Below are 20,992 nucleotides of genomic sequence, written 5' to 3' on the forward strand. Positions count from 1 at the left end.
TTTGGACTATGGGAGGAAACACACACAGACACGGGGAGAACAGGGCAAACAGACAGGGAGACAGACAGTCACCTGAGGTGGGAATTGAACCTGGGTCTCTAGCACTATGAGGCAGCAGTGCTAACCACTGTGCCACCCACTAATTTCTAATAGCAGAAGCTTTATTGCTGTTGTTTTCTTTTCTTTTGAAACTTTGATGTGCCATTGAAGGCCATAAGCTGTGGTTTTGTTTCATTTTAACAAGATTACAATAGTGAAATTTCTTATGTTCCTATTTAGAATTAGAATTAGAATGTCATTAGGTTTTATCACAACAGGTATGGTTATTGAACTGCATTTTGGTTGGTTTTGTAATTCTGGTAATACTCATGTAAAGACCTTTTTTGTTATTTTGCTGCATTTTAAATTGTGGACCTAAATGGGAAATGGCTGTTTTAAAAGCAAAGGATTGTAGAAGGGATTGCTACACTTTTAAAAAGCAAATTACTGGGTCTGATTGGAAGTCTATTTTATTCTGCCACTTGTTCAAGCAATGAGAAAAGTTACTACAGCACTGGAGCCAAGGGCAATGTACAAAGGGTGATTCAGCCAGAAACAAATAACTAATTGATCTGTGGAATGATGACCATTTGTCAATGTCAAAAGCCTTCTGCCTCCTAGCAGCTATATATTTGGCTCTAAGGTAGTTGAACGGCTTGTGGATGTGAACGATATAGGCACGAGCCTTCAGATCTCCGGAAGGGGAAGTGGTGTCTTTTCCTCTGTAAAATCCACCTAAAGTCTGAAGAAAGTTCCTTTATTTTCCCTTACCAGTTGCTGTGCGCGGTTGGGTTTTACCAGTAAGTCAGAGACTTTATTAATTGTGAATTAGTCTCTCTGTGCCTCCTGCAAACAAATAGAAAGTACCTGAAGAAGAGAGATGGAGGAGCTGCAAGTCCTGGCAAGCCAGAAACATCATCCCAGTGAGCTCTATGGGCAGGGGCTACTATGTAACGATAGTAAAAGTTTCTTTCAATACATAAGAAACAAACAACAGACAAAAGTAGACATTGGGCCACTTCAAACTGATGCTGGAAGCCTAGTGATGGGAGATAAGGAAATAGCAGGAGAATTTAACAAGTACTTTGTGTCAGTTTTCACAGTGGAAGACAGGAGTAATATCCCAACAATTAAAGGGAGTCAGGAGGCTGAGTTGAATATGGTTATCATTACAAAAGAGATAGTGCTAGAAAAGCTAAAAAGTCTTAAAATTGATAAATCTCCTGGCCCCGATGGGCTACATCCTAGAGTTCTGAGAGAGGTGGCTGAGGAAATAGCGGAGGCGTTGGTTGAGATCTTTCAAGAGTCACTGGAGTCACGGAAAGTCCCGGATGATTGGAAGATCACGGTTGTAACCCCATTGTTCAAGAAAGGATCAAGACAAAAGATGGAAAATTATAGGCCAATTAGCCTAACCTCGGTTGTTGGTAAAATTCTAGAATCCATCGTTAAGGATGAGGTTTCTAAATTCTTAGAAGAGCAGAGTCTGATTAGAACAAGTCAACATGGATTTACTAAGGGGAGGTCATGCCTGACAAACCTGTTGGTATTCTTTGAAGAGGTGACAAGCAGGTTAGACCAGGGAAACCCAGTGAATGTGGTCTATCTAGACTTCCAAAAGGCCTTTGATAAGGTGCCACACGGGAGGCTGCTGAGCATGGTGTTCGAGGTGAGCTACTGGGATGGATTGAGGATTGGCTGTCTGACAGAAGGCAGAGAGTTGGGATAAAAGGTTCTGTTTCAGAATGGCAGCCGGTGACGAGCGGTGTCCCTCAGGGTTCAGTGTTGGGGCCACAGCTGTTCACATTATATATTAATGATCTGGATGAAGGGACTGGGGGCATTCTAGCGAAGTTTGCCGATGATACGAAGATAGGTGGACAGGCAGGTAGTACTGAGGAAGTGGGGAGGCTGCAGAAGGATCTAGACAGTTTGGGAGAGTGGTCCAGGAAATGGCTGATGGAATTCAACGTGAACAAATGCAAGGTCTTGCACTTTGGCAAAAAGAATAAAAGCACAGACTACTTTCTAAACGGTGAGAAAATTCATAAAGCCAAAGTACAAAGGGATCTGGGAGTGCTAGTCGAGGATTCTCTAAAGGTCAACATGCAGGTTGAGTCTGTGATTAAGAAAGCAAATGCAATGTTGTCACTTATCTCAAGAGGGTTGGAATATAAAAACACCATTGTGCTACTGAGACTTTATAAAGCTCTGGTTAGGCCCCATTTGGAGTACTGTGTCCAGTTTTGGTCCCCACACCTCAGGAAGGACATACTGGCACTGGAACGTGTCCAGCGGAGATTCACACGGATGATCCCTGGAATGGTAGGTCTAACATATGAGGAACGGCTGAGGATCTTGGGATTGTATTCATTGGAGTTTAGAAGATTAAGGGGAGATCTAATAGTGACGTACAACAGCAGGAAGAAGTTTAAAAGCTCTTTATTGAGTTCGATGTAATGACCTTATTCTATTTATAAGGTCTACTCTCACTTTAGCCAAAGATGTCATGTGGCCATTCTTCCCCATTTGATATCAGTAACTGGACTGGTACTCATAAAAAAGGGTTGATGGTATTAAATCTATCCAAGCCATCTCAGATGGATCCAGTGTACACAGCCACAATAGATACCATGCCAAAACAGCTGGAATCCAAAAAGATACCAAACTTGATATCAAAAGCTTAAATGCTGTTGTCCATAATTCATAAAGGTAGGTATGTTTGTTGCATTTATTATTTAAAATACAGACTCAAAAGAGAATAACACAGTGTCATAATAATTTAAACCCAGTTAGCAAAAATGGATTTTCATCATTCTGTTGTCTCAATCGTGGCTATCAATGAAGTCACAAGCAGCCGATAAGGGGCTTTAGGAAAATATGGAAAATACAAGATTAAGTGCATTCCACTCAGCTATCATTATTTAAAGATTCCATAACATCATATAAAAAAGAACAGGAAGAAGATAATGCTGATTATGGTGAAGGTATCAAAAAGAATAAAATATCTCCAGATACATGCTGTTGTTTATTTCAAATGTATTTAACATCCAATGGCATTATTTGGAGGGTGGTTAACACAGTTGGCTGGCCAGATGGTTTATGATGCAAAGTATCACAAACAGCATGGGTTCAAATCCTGCACGGGCTAAGGTTACCTTGAAGGTCTCATCTTCTCAAACTTGCCCCTCATCATCCGGTTAAACTCACTGCCTGTCATCCCACTCTCTTTTTTTTTTTTATTTCAAAAATATACTTTATTCATAAATGATTTGATGGTCTGTACATTGGATCATGCCATACATATGTCCATATTTACAAACACAGATTCGACTTTATTCTTGTCCTTTACAATCCTGTGCATTTTTTCAATCTTGTATATATACATATATTTGGCTGAGGCATCAGCAGAGCCCAAAAAAACGTCTGTATGGGCCCCCTGTTCTTCTTTCGGCAGGCCGATCTTACACAGTGGTCTTTCCCCACCGCGCCTTGGCGGCAGCTGCCCCAAGCTTCAGCGCGTCCCTCAACACGTAGTCTTGGACCTTGGAATGTGCCAGTCTGCAACACTCGGTCGGGGTCAACTCCTTCAGCTGGAAGATCAACAGGTTTCGGACCGCCCAGAGAGCGTCCTTCACCGAGTTGATGATCCTCCAGGCGCAGTTAATGTTCGTCTCGGTGTGAGTCCCGGGGAACAGGCCGTAGAGCACGGAGTCCCGCGTCACGGCGCTGCTCGGGACGAACCTCGACAAGCACCACTGCATTCCTCTCCAGACTTCCTCTGCATAGGCACATTCCAGAAGGAGGTGTGTGACAGTCTCGTCCCCCCCGCAGCCACTTCGAGGGCAGCGTGCGGTGCGGCAGAGAGTCCGGGCGTGCATAAAGGATCTCACAGGCAGAGCCCTTCTCACCACCAGCCAAGCCACGTCTTGGTGCTTGTTGGAAAGTTCTGGCGATGAGGCATTCTGCCAAATGGCTTTGACAGTCTGCTCAGGGAACCGCTCGACAGGATCCGCCCTCTCCTTTTCCCGAAGGGTCTCAAGGACGCTACGTGCTGACCACTTCCTGATGGACTTGTGGTCAAAGGTGTTTTTCCTCATAAATTTCTCCACGAAGGACAGGTGATACGGAACGGTCCAACTACTCGGAGCGTTCCGCGGCAGCGAGGCCAGGCCCATCCTTCGCAACACCGGGGACAGGTAGAACCTCAGTACGTAGTGACACTTGGTGTTTGCGTACCGGGGATCCACGCACAGCTTGATGCAGCAACACACAAAGGTGGCCATCAGGGTGAGGGTGGCATTGGGCGTGTTTTTTCCCCCATTGCACCGGTCTTTGTACATAGAGTCTCTTCGGACCCGGTCCATCTTTGATCTCCAAATGAATTGGAAGATGGCCCGGGTGACTGCGGCGGCACAGGTCCTGGGGATAGGCCAGACCTGTGCCACATATAGCAATACTGAGAGTACCTCACACCTGATGACCAGGTTTTTTCCCGCGATGGAGAGCGACCGTTGCCCCCATCTGCCTAGTTTCTGTCTCATCTTCCTGATCCGCTCCTCCCAGGTCTTGGCGCACGCCCCAGCCCCCCCGAACCAAATACCCAGCACCTTCAGGTGGTCAGTCCTGACGGTGAAGGGGATAGAGGATTGGTCGGCCCAGTTCCCGAAGAGCATGGCCTCGCTCTTGCCTCGGTTTACCTTGGCCCCCGAGGCCCGTTCGAACTGGTCGCAGATGCACACGAGTCTGTGCACGGACAGCGGATCCGAGCAGAAAACAGCGACGTCATCCATGTACAGGGAGGCCTTAACCTGCAGGCCCCCGCTGCCAGGAATAGTCACCCCTCTCAGGCTCGCATCCTTCCTGATGGATTCGGCAAATGGCTCTATGCAACACACAAACAAGGCGGGTGAGAGGGGGCATCCCTGCCTGACTCCAGATCTTACAGGGAAGCTATCTGATTCCCACCCATTGATTGAGACTGCACTGACAATGTTGGTGTAGAGCAGTCTGATCCAATTTCCGATTCCCTCCCCAAAGCCCATTTTGGAGAGGACATCCCTCATATATGTATGCGATATCCTGTCAAAGGCTTTCTCCTGGTCCAGGCTGATGAGGCAGGTGTCCACCCCCCTGTCCTGCACGTAGGCGATCGTATCCCTGAGGAGTGCGAGACTCTCAGAGATCTTCCTGCCCGGTACAGCACAGGTTTGGTCCGGGTGGATCACCGATCCCAGAGCAGACCTGACCCGGTTGGCGATGACCTTTGACAGGATTTTGTAGTCTGCATTTAACAGTGAGATCGGTCTCCAATTTCTAATTTCCTCCCTCTCCCCCTTCCGCTTGTAGACGAGGGTGATGATGCCTTTCCTCATGGATTCACTCATGGTACCTGCCCGGAGCATACTGACATACACCTCCAGCAGGTCCTGGCCGATCAAGTCCCAAAGAGCGGAATAAACCTCGACCGGTAAGCCGTCGCTTCCGGGAGTTTTATTCTTTTCGAAGGACTCGAGGGCCTTGGTCAGTTCATCCAGAGATAGCGGCTGGTCCAGCCTCTCTCGTGTTCCGTCATCTAGGACCTCCGTGATAGAGGACAGGAACGACTGGGAGGCCGCGCTGTCGGTCGGCTTCGAGTCATACAGGCTGGCGTAGAAGGATTTGCTGATCCTCATGACATCAGCCTGAGATGACGTTACCGAGCCATCTTCTTTCTTCAGGCTGCTGAGCACGGAGCTCTCTTTGTGCACCTTCTGGAAGAAGAAACGTGAGCACGTCTCGTCCTGCTCCACCGAGCGGACCCTGGACCGGAAGATTATCCTGGAGGCCTCCGAGGCGAAGAGCGAGGCTTGCTGGCCCTTCACCTCCTTGAGGTCCTCCGTGACATCCACCCCCATCGTCTGCAGCAGGAGCAGGTTCTGCATACTTTCCTGGAGCTGGGACAGTTTTCCCCGCCTCTCTCTCGCCTCCTGGACACCTTTGAGGATGAAGAACCTCTTGATGTTCCCTTTTACCGTTTCCCACCAGTCCGCTGGAGACTCAAAGAGGGGCTTCACGGTTCTCCAACCTGCGTAATCCCTCTTGAGCTCTTCGATGTTTCCCGGGGTCAACAGCTTAGTGTTCAGTTTCCACGTTCCCTTGCCCGCCCGCTGTTCGTCCTGTAGGTGACAGTCGGCCAGCAGGAGGCAGTGGTCAGAGAAGAACACCGGCTTGACGTCGGTGGATCTGACCGAGAGCGTTCGGGACACAAACAGGTAATCTATCCTTGAGCGGATAGACCCGTCTGCCCGTGACCAGGTGTATCTACGCTGCGCTCCGTCTGCAGGGGCGCTGAAGACGTCGTGCAGCTTGGCGTCTTTGACCGTTTCCATCAGGGCCCTGGACGTAGCGTCCGGTTTACTGTCCCCCCCGCCGGATCGTCCATCAGCATCAATGATGCAGTTGAAGTCTCCGGCCAGAATGACCGGCCTGGACGTAGCCAGCAGCAGTGGAAGCTGTTGCAGGACGGCCAACCGTTCACTCTTACCCACTGGGGCGTACACGTTGATTAGTCTCACGGGAGCGTTTCTGTATTTGACGTCCACGACGAGGAGGCGCCCGCCCACCACCTCCTTAACCTCGGAGATGGTGAAGTTGCCTCCCCGCAACAGGATACCCAGGCCGGAGGCGCGGCTATCGTTGCCCCCCGACCACACTGACGGCCCGTGGGCCCACAAGCTCGACCATCTCCTGTAACTGCTGAGGTGCGGTATCCCGCACTCCTGCAGAAACAGGACATCGGCTTTGACGTTGGCCAGGAAGGCCAGCGTTGAAACACATCGCGTAGCCGCTTTAATGCTACGCACATTTATGCTGGCAATTTTAAACCCCATTTTAACAGTTTGCGGGGTTACCAGTGTCCATTTTCTTCTGGTCTTGCTCCAGTGGGGTAGCTGCGTGCATCCCCGTGGTGACAGCAAACTGCTGGACCTTCCCAGGGCTGAGGTAGTTGTCCGGCTCCACGCTGGAGTCATTTCCCCGCTCTGGTGTCATCGTGTCAGACCCAGGGTCCGCATCGCCCCGTTCTCCATCTGACATCAGGGCTGTCACTGGGACGCTGCTCCCAGTTCCCTGGAGCTGTGGGCCGGTGGGTACCCCTTGGTTCTCACCGGGTAGGGGGAGGCCTTCACCCATCCCCTCAGAGGGATCGTCTTTTCCTTCTTGGGCGGTGTTGCCCTCCTTTCTCCCCACGGCGCTCTGCCTCTTCCTCCGGAGGCGACCCTTCTTGCGCCCGTCCTCACCCTCGGAGGAGCTGCCTGTATCCTCCTCTTGGAGGTGTCTCTTCCCCCTTCGCTTGGTGGCTTTGGGGCCCTCGAGAGGTTTCCTTTTCCTGTTTTTAACGATAATCCACTGCTCTGCCTCCTTTGATCCCTCCTCTTCCATTTCCTCCGTCAGTCTTGCAGGAGCTTGGGTCGGCTGCTGCATCTCCCCGCTGTCTGCTGCCTGCTCCTCTACAACTTTCCCTTCCTTCTGGGTGCCTCCAGGCACCGTTCCTTTGCTGATTCGCGGTACCTCGTTAGACTTTGTCGGTCCGCGGCTCGTGTTGCCACCTCCGGCCATCTGTGCGTAGGTGGCGGCTCCTCGTCTCGGGCAGGCCTTGTACATGTGGCCCGCCTCCCCGCACAGGTTGCAGCTCTTTTCCTCCCGACAGTCCTTTGTCAAGTGACCCTCCTGTTTGCAGTTCCTGCAGATGGTCACTTTGCAATCCACCGCCACGTGTCCCGACTTCCCGCAGGTTCGGCACACTTTGGGCTGCCCTGCATATGTCAGGTAGCCTCTGCTCCCTCCGATTGCGAAGCTCGAGGGTGGGTGGAGGATGTTCCCACTGTCATCGGCCCTCAGAGTTATCTTGACCTGCCTCTTACTGGTCCAGATCCCAAAGGGGTCGATCACATCGGTGGCTTCTCCCTCGACTTGGACGTACCTTCCCAGGAAGGTCAGGACATCAGCCGCTGGAACGTAGGGGTTGTACATATGGATTGTAACAACCCGGTTCCTCTGTGCAGGAAGCACACACAATGGCGTCGCCGACAAGATGGAGAACAGCGGCTCCCCTTCCTTCTCCTTGAAGACCTTCAGGAGCTGTTCGCACTGCTTCACGCTTCTGAAGGTCACATCGAAGTAGCCTGCCCCAGGGAAATCCTGCAGGCAGTACACGTCTGCGGCTGCAAGGCCGCAACACTCCAGCAGAACTTTCTTCACAAACACCGTCCGATCCACCGGTGTGTGCTCCTCCACCTTCTTCACAGTCACCCTGACTGTGTTCCGAATGCCCTGGCCCGGGCGGCGAGTGGCTGCTGAGGCCATAGCTCAGAGGTTGGCTGGTCCCTGAATTGGCGTTAGGCCGAAGCCAGCATGAAGATCCACCAAGAGCAGGTCAGCACAACCAAACGATCCTCCAACGTCCAATCACGATCCAGCGATGGTCTCCAGCAGCTCCGACGACTCGCAACACGACCCCCGCAGTTTTTTCCCCCGCCAGCACGCTTCTGCTGCGTCGAACCTCCAACACTCGAGCAGAATCTCTTCCTCTGGTCCTCAGGAACGACACATATTCCGAGCCAAAAGGGTCATCCCACTCTCAGTGAGACAGGAGTCCTCTGGTTTTCTTGGACTATGGTGACTTCACATAATATTTTGTAAAAGCTACAGCAATAGATAATCATTTAAGTAATGTTTACCTTTGTCTAAAAAATCTTTTATTCTCTTTTATACATAATGAATAGACCAGAATACATCATTATATTGAAAATAAAATCAAAGCTGGTAATTTATATAATTGTGAGAAAACGTTCTGCTCTTTCCATAGTAATGGGGAGATGCTTACCACAACTTATTTGACCAAAGAAATATCCAATCCTTTGGAATATTACTCAGCTAAATTTGACAATAATTAGCTAACTTTCCCCTTGCAGCATTCTGATAATTTGGTTTAGATCTCAAAATTTGGAAGCTGCTCAGCCAAGTTATGACACTAGTGAACAAATGCGGAGACATTTTAACATATTTAGCAGGTGATCACTGGCCAACTGTATTTGTTATATATTCAAAATCATTACCTAAAGTACACACATTTACTTTTTTAACCAAATCATTCTTATCAATTTACTTAAATGTGGTGTTGCCCATTGGCCTTTTCATGGTTTTCTTTATCCACTTAATGTAATTCTTCGATAAACGTGTATAAATTCCAGGTTGATTCTTGGTCTCACAACTCTTTTCAAAGGCAGCAATGCCAGCGAACTGTTTTCCCAGAGTTTTACATATCAATGGTCCACCTGCATCACCCTGTGACATAATGTATAATATATTAGAACTTTATATTGTATTTAAAAATGGCTGTTGCAAAAGGCAACAAGATTAAAAGTACCTTAATACAGCAAATTCTTTCTGGCCTGTGTCAAGATTAGTCAAACAAATTGTTTATTCAGGAGCTGTTTACTAGTTTGATTTCATCAAGTCATAGAGTCATAGAGATGTACAGTGCAGAAATAGACCCTTCAGTCCAACCCATCCATGCCGACCAGATATCCCAACCCAATCTAGTCCCACCTGCAGCACCCAGCCCATATCCCTCCAAACTCTTCCTATTCATATACCAATCCAAATGCCTTGTAAATGTTGCAATTGTACCAGCCTCCATCACTTCTCTGACAGCTCATTCCATACACGTTCCATCCTCTGCATGAAAAGGTTGCCCCTTAGATCCTTTGCCTATTTATCCTATCCATGCCCCTCATGATTTTGTAAACCTCTATAACGTCACCCCTCAGCCTCTGACGCTCCAGGGAAAACAGCCCCAGCCTATTCAACCTCTCCCTAGACCTCAAATCCTCCAACCCTGGCAACATCCTTGTAAATCTTTTCTGAACCTTTTCAAGCTTCATACCTTTCCAATAGGAAGGAAACCAGAATTGTATGCAATATTCCAAAAGTGGCCTAACCAATGTCCTGTACAGCCGCAACATGACCTCCCAACTCCTGTACTCAATACTCTGACCAATAAAGGAAAGCATACCAAACACCTTCTTCACTATCCTATCTACCTGCGACTCCACTTTCAAGGAGCTATGAACCTGCACTCCAAAGTCTCTTTGTTCAGCAACACTCCCTAGGATCTTACCATTAAGTGTATAAGTCCTGCTAAGATTTGCTTTCCCAAAATGCAGCACCTCACATTTATCTGAATTAAACTGTATCTGCCACTTCTCAGGCCACTGACCCCTCTGATCAAGATCCTGTTGTACTCTGAGGTAACCCTCTTTGCTGTCCACTACATCTCCAATTTTGGCGTCATCTGCAAACTTACTAACTGTACCTCTTATGGTCACAGCCAAATCATTTATATGAATGACAAAAAGTAGTGGACCCAACATCGATCCTTTTGGCACTCCACTGGTCACAGGCCACCAGTCTGAAAAACAACCTTCCACCACTACCCTCGGTCTGTTACCTTTGAGCCAGTTCTGTATCCAAATGGCTAGTTCTCCCTGTATTCTGTGAGATCTAACCTTGCTAACCAGTCTCCCATGGGGAACCTTGTCGAACGCCTTATTGAAGTCCATATAGATCATATCTACCGCTCTGCCCTCATCAACCCTTTGTTACTAGGGAACACCCGATCAGGTCCTGGGGATTTATCCACTTTTATGTGTTTCAAGACATCCAGCGCTTCCTCCTCTGTAATATGGACATTTTTCAAGATGTCACAATCTATTTCCCTACATTCTATACCTTCCATGTCCTTTTCCACAGTAAATACTGATGCAAAATACTCGTTTAGAATCTCCCCCATTTTCTGTGGCTCTACACAAAGGCTGCCTTGCTGATGTTTGAGGGGAGATTCTGATGATCAAGAGGATATGTCAAACTGACAGATGTTAGTCATTGATCAGATGACACTGCAAACATTTACTGCAACTTTCGTTCTCCAGTCTTAACGTATTGTTATCCTTTAGTGTTGTTAGCCTCCAACCAAACACTCCAATTCTAACATTGATGATGTTGAACTTATTGTTGTGACTGATGTTGGACCCACATTATAGCTATGATTCTGTCCTCTCAGTATTGTCATCAGCATTATTGCTTGAAGCACCAGCATTATTTATTTCATAGACTTCTGCACGAACTATTTAAAAATCCAGATGAATAGTTCCAATGGAGAATTGTTTTGCACTTCAACAAAATTTAAGTAAAATAAAAGAGAAAAACAAAAAACAAAGAAAAGAGATAAAATGAAACAAAAAGAAAAGTGGACGAACCCCAGGCTCAGGCGCCTTACTCCCCCTCATCTTAACAGAAGACACAACTCCCTCCCTTATCACCTACCCACAAGCTTATTCTCACAATACACAAGGTGGGTGGATATCAAAGTTAGCTGCCCACCACATTCAATTAAATAACTAGTTAGAATTGTTTGTAAGCTTGTTGATCTGAATAACACATCAGCCGTACCATTATGTTGGAGTAAGTAGGGGACTGCAGATGCTGGCGATCAGAGTCAAGAGTGTGGTGCTGGAAAAGCATCCATGTTGCAGGAAAATCGATATTTTGAGCATAAGCTCTTCATCAGGAATTCCAGAACCCCTACTATCCTCTGAGTGAAAATGAAATCTTCTTCTAATCTCCTTCCTAATCCTTCTACCAATCACTTTCAATCTATGCCTTCTAGTCACTGATCTTTCCATTCAGGAACTGACAATGATGCAGGGTGCTATTGTCATTTGATTAACAATCCAGAGACCTGGAGGACCTGTTTCGAGGGCCCATTTTTAAAAGTTGAGAATTTAAAATATCTAATGATGACATTGTACACCGTTGTAAAAATATATCTGGTTCATTTCATTTCCTTTACCTGGTCTGGCCTGCATGTGACTCCACACTAATGTGGTTAATTCCTAACTGCCCTGTGAAATGCTCTAGAAAGCCATTCAGTTGAAAGAGTCACTAAAATGTCCCAAAAGAGTAATAAAAATGGCTGCTCAACCTGACGTTGCCCTCGGCTCCGGAAACAATAACTGCAAACACAGCTCTGTAAACCCTTATGATATCTATGGATTAGTACCAAACCTGAATTAGCTGTCTCACAACAGTCAGCCAACAGTCTGACCTACTCATAGAATCATACTTTACAGGTGGAGTCGCAGACAACATTCTCATCATCCCTGGGCATATCCTATCCCATCAGAGGCAAGGATTGCTGTGAGACACCTCAACATTGACTCTGGATCTCATGGTATCAGGTCAAACATGGGCAAGAAAATCTGAAATGGTTTACAAAGGGGAACTGAAATAAAATCTTGAAAAGAAATATTGATCAGAGGTATGACCAAAGACCAGGGACTTGGACTAGACGATTTACTCTTGCTGAGGGCCAAAATACATGTGAATAGGCTAAATGGACTCCTGTGGTGCTGTAATCATTCTATATCTTTGATCCAACTTGTTAGACCATCTCAATTTATGTTGGTTCCCAGTTCTATTAAAGCCATTATTTTTGAGAAAAAGACTCTTCTTCAGTTGCAGCTTGTGTGATGACATGGGGCCTTTGTTGATTCCAGGATGGGCCTAAGCCTGTGCAGCAGGAGGCACTGCAGGCTCTTCTAATTTATTGACAGTAACGGGATGGTCCTTAGCTGTAAGAATCATACAGTGGTCTCCCTGATTTCGTAATTATGGTCACTCTGTTTGATTAATGCCTGATGTTTGGAATCATAAAGAGCTTTGCTAGCTACTCTGATCTGATGTTCTTCAGCAATTCTGGATCAATCCCATTGACCTCTGCTTTGCCCAACTTTGTTGACAGGCTGTTGTCTATTTCCACTTAGGCATAAGGACCAATCTAGTATTTTAGTCGGATCAATTATTCACTTAGCATACACTTAATATGTATTTATCAATGGAGTTTATAACATTATTTTTAACTTACCCTGCACAGTTTGGACATCCGGTTTGCATCACCAGCACATAACATATCATCTGTTACGACTGGATCATGTTTGTAATAGTCTTTACTGTTGCAGCGTTGCCGGTCTATAATAGTTACAATAATTTCTTTCAAAGTGTCAGATGAATCGTCATTGTCAACAGATGTTTGTCCCCATCCTAGAATCTTGCATTTTGTTCCACTTTTAATATCTTTTGTTGATTTTGGCAATGAGAGGACCTTTACAAACTTATTCAGTTTTGCAGGTCGATCCAACTAAAATAGAGAGAAGGAAGGTTTTTTATATTCATTTTACAAGATGTGAATGTCACTGGCTCAGCCATCATTTATTGTCCATCCCTAATTCCCCAAAGGGCAGTTAAGAGTCGACCACATTGCTTTGGGTCTGGAGTCACATGGAGGCCAGATCAGGTAAGGATGGTATTTCCCTTCCATAAAGGGCTTTAGTGAAACAGATGGGGTTTCCTGACAATTGACAGTGGGTGACGTTTTAGCTATTAGACTGTTAATTCTAGATCTTCTTCTAAAATCAAATTCCACATAGATCCCTAGATTCATAGCTTAGCCACTAGCCCAACACCTCCCCAAAATAATAGACTTTGTCTCAAGAATATTATGTAAAAGGGGATATTGCTGGAATAGAAACCTTTATGCTGGAATCCTATGTGCATTTCTTCTGTGTTCATATGCAGGTTTTAAAATGAATGTATTTTTTTCCAAATGTATTCACTATGCTGTGATAAAGGTTTACAAAAGGCTTGTAGGAAAAGAGAGATGTGGGAGTATGAGTGGACATCATTGAACGTGTGGCAAGGTGGCATGACACAGTCTTGAAAAATAAATCTGAAGTTCTTAGTTTTGTCAATAGAAGAATACAAATGTGAAGGCCTTATGTTCAACCTTGATAAAACACTGTTTAGATCTTAGCTGGAACATTGTGTTTAATTCTGGGGGTGACCCCAATTTAGAAAGCTGCAGAACCATAGTTAAGGGCCTTTGAGACAATAGGCTGGAAAAACACATCTTTACATTTATTCTTGGAAATGGGTTTCATGGCAAGACCAGTATTTATTTCCTAGCCACTACTGCCCTCCTATGGTCGTTAAGAGTAAATCATGTTGCTTTGTGTCTGGGCTCATATGTAGGCCAGAACACATCAGATTTCCTCTCCTGAAAGGGCAAGAATGGACCAGATATGGTTTTATAACAAGTTTGTGCTTGCATTATAATTATTGACAAAATTAGTATTTTAGCTTGGATATCCTCCTTCACCGCCGCTCCCTCACCACCAGACGCCTGGAGGAAGAACGCCTCATCTTCCGCCTCGGAACACTTCAACCCCAGGGCATCAATGTGGACTTCAACAGCTTCCTCATTTCCCCTTCCCCACCTCATCCTAGTTTCAAACTTTCAGCTCAGTTACTGTCTCCTTGACTTGTCCGACCTGCCTATCTTCTTTTCCACCTATCCACTCCACCTCTCTCCTCCTTGACCTATCACCTTCATCTCCTCCCCCACTCACCCATTGTACTCTATGCTACTCTCTCCCCACCCCCACCCTCCTCTAGCTTATCTCTCCATGCTTCAGGCTCACTGCCTTTATTCCTGATGAAGGGCTTTTCACTGCTCGTTGGATGCTGCCTGAACTGCTGTGCTCTTCCAGCATCACTAATCCAGTATCTCAGGTATATCACCAGCTGTTGTGGTAGCTCAATGGTTACCACTCACAGCACCTGGGACCTGGGTTCAGTTCCACTCTTGGGTGACTGTGTGGAGTTTGCATGGTCTCCCTGTGCCTTTGTGGGTTTTCCCCAGTTTCCTCTCACAGTCCAAAAATGTGCCGCTTAGGTGGATTGGCAATGCTAAATTTTGGATTAGTGGTGCTGGAAGAGCACAGCAGTTCAGGCAGCATCTGAGGAGCAGCAATATCAACGTTTCTGCAAAAGCCCTTCATCAGGAATAAAGTTGCCCATAATGTCCAGGGATGTACAGGCTATATGAGCTAGCCATGAGAAATGCAGGGTTACATGGATAGGGTGGGGTACTCTTTAGAGGGTCAGTTCAGGTTTGATGAGCTGAATGTCCTCTTTCCACACTTTGGGATTTTACATTATTTACTTGTGTTTAAGTTTTGCCACAAAACGTGGCGGGATTTGAACTCATGTTTTCAGAGTAATGGTTTGATCCTCTGGATTTTTAGTCCAGCAACTCTTTACTACATGCTAATACACCCTCAAATTATAACTACTGTCATTGTACCAGAGAAGATAAAGAGATTTCACAGAGATGTTCAAAATAATGAACTACTTTGTTAGAGTAAGTAAAGAGAAACTGTTTCCAAAGGTAGAATGTTTCCAGGAGACAGATTTATGAAAATTGATAACTTCTTGGAAGAGTGATGACAGCTGATTTAATAGTAACACCTAAAAAAGAAATGCATCAATGCTTGAAGAAAAAAAAGAATTGCAGGGGAAAGCTTGGGTGGGTAAGTTAAACAATAATAATGCTCAGGCCAAGTGACATTCAATTGTGATGTACGATTCTATCACATACAACAAACTTCTATAATTTTCCTCTCATTAGTGCCAAATTCATCTCAAGAATTTGTATAAAAACCTAAACACAAAGTTAAAAATCACACAACACCAGGTTATAGTCCAACAGGTTTAATTGGAAGCACACTAGCTTTCGGAACGTCGCTCCTTCATCAGGTGGTAGTGGAGGGCTCAATCCTAACACACAGAATTCATAGCAAAAATTTACAGTGTGATGTAACTGAAATTATACATTGAAAAATTGATTGTCTGTTAAGTCTTTCATCTGTTTGAATGCCATGATAGTTTCACTTCTTTCATGTGTAAATCACAAAACCTTTTTTCAAAAGTTGCATTCTCAGGTTAGCTGTTAACAATGGGTGATATCTAGACAATAGTGTCTAGCTATCACCCATTGTTAACAGCTAACCTGAGAATGCAACTTTTTAAAAAAGGTTTTGTGATTTACACATGAAAGAAGTGAAACTACCATGGCATTCAAACAGATGAAAGACTTAACAATCAATTTTTCAATGTATAATTTCAGTTACATCACACTGTAAATTTTTGCTATGAATTCTGTGTGTTAGGATTGAGCCCTCCACTACCACCTGATGAAGGAGCGACGTTCCGAAAGCTAGTGTGCTTCCAATTAAACCTGTTGGACTATAACCTGGTGTTGTGTGATTTTTAACTTTGTACATCCCAGTCCAACACCAGCATCTCCAAATCATAACCTAAAGGCAATGTGGGCTTTTCTCAAATATTTAAAAATTTTAGTGATTAAACCATAAACTTTTGACTTAGTCCATACAATAGTAACAGGATAAACATTCACACATTTTGCATGAAATACCTTGAGTAGTGCCAAGTTGTTCTGTTCTGTTTTGTTGTTGTATGCAGGATGTGGTTCCGCAAAGATCACTTTAATATTTTGTGCTTTCTTTTTGTCTTTCAAGGACAGGGTACCAAGAACAACAGTAGTTTTTTTCCCTTGAAAGTAATAACTTTATAACAGGATAAATTACTGAACTTTAGTTAAAATTTGAGATTAAAATATTGCCATTAGCATTTTCAACATGCATTTTCCTGGACCTTGTTATGAAAATCTTGTGAAAAACCCAAAATGAGATATTGATTTTTAGTGCCATTGGAAAATATGAAAATGTACATTTCCGAAGATAACTGCTTTACATGTCGAATTGCACAAAACTGATCCCAAAGATATGGCAAAGACAAGCCAATTTTTGATTTATTAATATTCTCAATAGGAAAGAAAATAACATACAGACTATAAAAACAGGGAATTGCAGAGTTGTAAATTTATTATAGACCAAAAGAAGGCCATTTAGCCTATTATGTTCAGGCTGGCTGTCTCCAAAGCAATCCAATAATCATCATTCCCCCATTCTGTCCTTTTATTTACCCGAAATGACTATACAATTTCCTTTTGAAATCATGGATTACCCCCACTTTAACCAGCTTTGTGGGCTGTGACTACTGAACTATTACTGCTCGCTGCATAAAAGAAATTTTCCATACATCTGCTTTCACCCAAAATCTTATATCAATGTGCCTAATTCTTAAACAATTAGCTAATGGAAATCCCGTGCTTCAGTAAGTCGGACTCTGTCTTTAAGCCAGCAAGCCCCATTCGAGGCCTTGCCCAGGGTTCATGATGCAGATCAGTAAGTCTGCTAATACCTCTTCATAACAGGGAAAATAAGTGTGCTTGAAAGTACAAACCAAACACATAATCTGAAATAAGATTTTCAAATGCTTGGGATATACAGTGGGATTATACCTCCTTCAGTTATTAATGATTCTGTTGTGTACTTTGAAAGTATAATGTACTGCTTTGGACAAAACCTGCCTTATAAGAATATACTACAATACTTCATATTCTTGTGGCGTATGTTATTATTCTTATCATTATGTTTACCCGTGCTAATCTACCCTGAAATGGAATTGGTTTTCTACAATATATAACAATAAATGGATTTGGATAAAGGAACTTCAAATTATGTCTGGTGTAATTCTCCAGAAGCTAATAAACAAGAGATTTATAATTATCCATCCAATCTGGATCCAAAACCAGATCCTGAAATTGTAAATGAGCCAACTTTTAAAATATAATGCCAAAAATTATTTTTAAAACAATTCTGAAAAAGCTGCATTGAATACACAAAATTTTGGATTTTCTATCATTTAACAATACATCATTTTGTATAGGACTTCTCAAAGGATTCATAGACAAGGTAGGTATTAGAGATCATAGTTCACAAAAGGGATTGGTGCAGTGAAGTAATTCAGCCAGATACCCATTTTATGACTATGGTTTCTGATTCTACTATTTCAGAAAAATAAGATATTCTTAATCACCAAATGTTTCAAAACTTACACTGCACAGTTTGCTGAAGTCAAGACCCACTGAGTATGGATTAAAGTTCCTCCACAAACATGTTCATTTGCACATTGGATGGATACCATGAAAGAACCAGAACCAGGTTTAACATCACGTCCTCCAATAATTTTCATACAGACACCTACAATTAAAAAAACCTTGATTATCATTACAAATAGTAATGAAGTTAAAACTGAATTATTTACACTTCAATATGAAGGAGTCGATTGCTAAGTATCCTTACAGCCATGATTTGCTAAGGCATTGAGTATTGAAATAATGAAGACCACTTGAAACATTTTGCTCATTCTAAGGAACTGTGAACAAACAGCTATGCTTTATAGCAATTTGGGAGGATGTGGTATTAACAAGTTAGATTGAAGTATAGAAGTTACACTCATAACATGATGAGAGCTAATTTTTTTAATATCCTTGTCACAGCTCATTGCCAGAACTATAAAATTCAAAATGATACCCATGTTATGAGAAGAATCTAGTTATTTGTACAGAAATGTTTAATCACATAAGTAATTTTATTACAATAAAAACAGAAAGAACTGTGATGCTGGAAATCAGAAACAAAAATAGAAATTGCTGGAAAAGCTCACTGGGTCAGAATTAGCATTTTGGGTCCAGTGACCCTTCCTCAGAACAGTTCAATGGAAAATTCATTAATTCTCAACTTAGGCCAGATAATTCCATTGAAAGTCAATGTTTTGCTTCCAAAGCATTTGTTTTCAAGTGAAATATAAATTTAATGCAGGTTAACAAAATGCTGTTGAGTCAAAGATGCTACATTTTTGATTCTGGTGCCAATTTAAGGGTGAGGCCATGAGTTCATCCAAGGGCCTTCTCAGCCATTACATACACAGGATGAGTAGTTCGATCAAGGCCTGGGCAGTGGATAGGTGAATATTAGCAGGTTTTCTTAACTACAACATTATTTACAAGGAGGAAAGGAGAGGCCATGTTTGAGGTCTGACACACTCAGATCCCAGATCCATTTTGTACTGACATCATTGTGACATAGTCACTTAAACACATGTTGAGGAGCTACTATTAGATTAAAGGTATAACTAACCTTTCACTCCACAGGACAGTGGTAGAAAGATGATGGATATTTGACCCAATAACAAATAGATAGAAGGGGTGAACAGGCTCCCCTGAGGTCAACCTGCTTGTTTGTCACAACAAAGATTAAGGTTTTGCAAGAGACTATACGTCACTGCAATAAAAAAATGTAATTGAATACTTTTTATCCACACAATAAAGAGCTAATCAACAAGTTATTTTGAGTTTGAAAAAGAGCAAATGTATTAAACGTTAAACCCAAGGCAAATCATTTTCAAAAATGATGTCAAGCATATGGCCTTCATGCAGGGTCCACACATGCACACAGGTACAGAGATAAAAGGATAAAAATGCTTTTTAATATAAAGGAAGGTAATTAATATATAATGTTTAGAATCCTTTGCTTGACCGTGAGATCTAAAGTATTAACTTGAGGTTGATGTTTCATATTTCTTTTTTGAATGCAGTCAAATAAAGCAAAATGCAGTTATTGAAAGCTCTCAGTTCTTTGATAATTATTTTCTGCAGCTGTGTCTGTATGAACCAGTTGATAACTTATTTAGAGAGGAAAAATAGAGCTAGCAGCTTCTCTTCAATTGCCTACAAAAATGCACTTGGAACTTCTTTTGAGATTGTGGGCAAAATCCTGCCAAGCAAATTTGGGTGAAATCATATGAGTTGGGTAGTCAGGAACTTCTCTGTGAGGAGAACAAAGGGTCCTATTTTCTAACTGACTGTTGACTGATGAGTCAAGATTCTCACTTGTGATTGGCAAGAGACCTATTTGCATCCATAAGCATGCATCAACATCTGATTGTGAGCTAACCTTGCCTCAGTTATATGCAACTTTTCATCCTCCCACCCGCCAGATAGAAACTAGACAGTAACAATTTCTGATATGAGGATCAGAGTGGTTAGTTTGCAACTCCAGTTCAGCACATACTTCTCTTAATCTCAGCTTTAATTGACTGTCCCTTGTTGCCTTTGAGAAGGTGATGGTCAGCTGCCTTCTTGAACACTGCAGTCCATGTGCTGTAGGTTGACCCACAATGACATTTGGAAGGGAATTGCAAAATGTTTACCCAGCGACACTGAAGAGATGATGATATATCTCCAAGTTAGGATTATGAGTGACTTGGAAGAGAAACTGCAGGTGATGGTTTTCATTGTACCTGCTGCCCTTATCCTTCTAGACGGTTGTAGTCATGAGGTTGGTGGTGGTGTCTAAGTATCTGCACTGGACACCAGTGTTGAGTTCAAAATGTTTTGAAAGCGGTAGAAAGTTGTTTTAGAAAGTCGTTGCACAAAATTGAACACCTATTAAAACCAAAAGTGTAAACGTGTATGTGCAATCTAATAGCTTAAATTTTATCAGACTTCAAAATTTCAAGATTGGATTTCTTTCATCTTTACATAACCTGTTAAACTCCATGATATACACTTCCATGGACTGATTGTTCATCTTATTTGCTTATTAAAGATTGACTATACCTCGTAGGCTTCTAACAAATCATCCTTTTTGTAAACAAAATAATTTTGGAATCAACAGTCTCTGTTCAGTAATCAGATCAGTTAAATCCTATTTCTACCTTTCTTCCTTCCTGTTAAAGATAAAGTGAAAGCCATGCCTGCCTTAGTCGTTTTTAGAGAATAAACCAAAGTTCACTTCTCCAACTCATTCATCCATTGCTCACATGGGTCCAATTCTGAAATGCGGGTGTATAATCATAATTTGTGATTCTGTCGCAATTTGCCTTGTTAAAAACCATTTTTATTTCTTTATTTCTGCCAGAAACAAGATAGTGCAACATGACCAGCATTTAAGTATGGACAAAAAAGTGGCGAGTAACATATTTGCCACATAATTGCCAGACAATGATCAGGTAAACGTTAAGCAGCTCTTTTTAACATTTAATAGCATCATCATCATTGAAACCGTACTCTCCATCTTCTAGGCTA

The 20,992-nt window shown here is 43.4% G+C and overlaps 1 protein-coding gene across 1 annotated transcript; it reads right to left on the minus strand.

Moving 5' to 3' along the window:
- Nucleotides 1-8,810: 8,810 nt before the first annotated feature.
- Nucleotides 8,811-18,096, minus strand: LOC140482462 (granzyme K-like). The gene is made up of 4 exons (XM_072579981.1): nt 17,960-18,096; nt 16,415-16,565; nt 13,007-13,279; nt 8,811-9,366 (listed from the first exon to the last, which is right to left on the minus strand). Exons 1-4 carry the CDS (start codon nt 18,094-18,096, stop codon nt 9,184-9,186), a joined length of 744 nt encoding a protein of 247 aa, XP_072436082.1. The 3' UTR covers nt 8,811-9,183.
- Between the last annotated feature and the right edge of the window lie 2,896 nt (nt 18,097-20,992).

The sequence above is a fragment of the Chiloscyllium punctatum genome, chromosome 1 (genome assembly GCF_047496795.1).
Source record: "Chiloscyllium punctatum isolate Juve2018m chromosome 1, sChiPun1.3, whole genome shotgun sequence".
In the NCBI taxonomy this organism is placed as follows: Eukaryota; Metazoa; Chordata; class Chondrichthyes; order Orectolobiformes; family Hemiscylliidae; genus Chiloscyllium; species Chiloscyllium punctatum.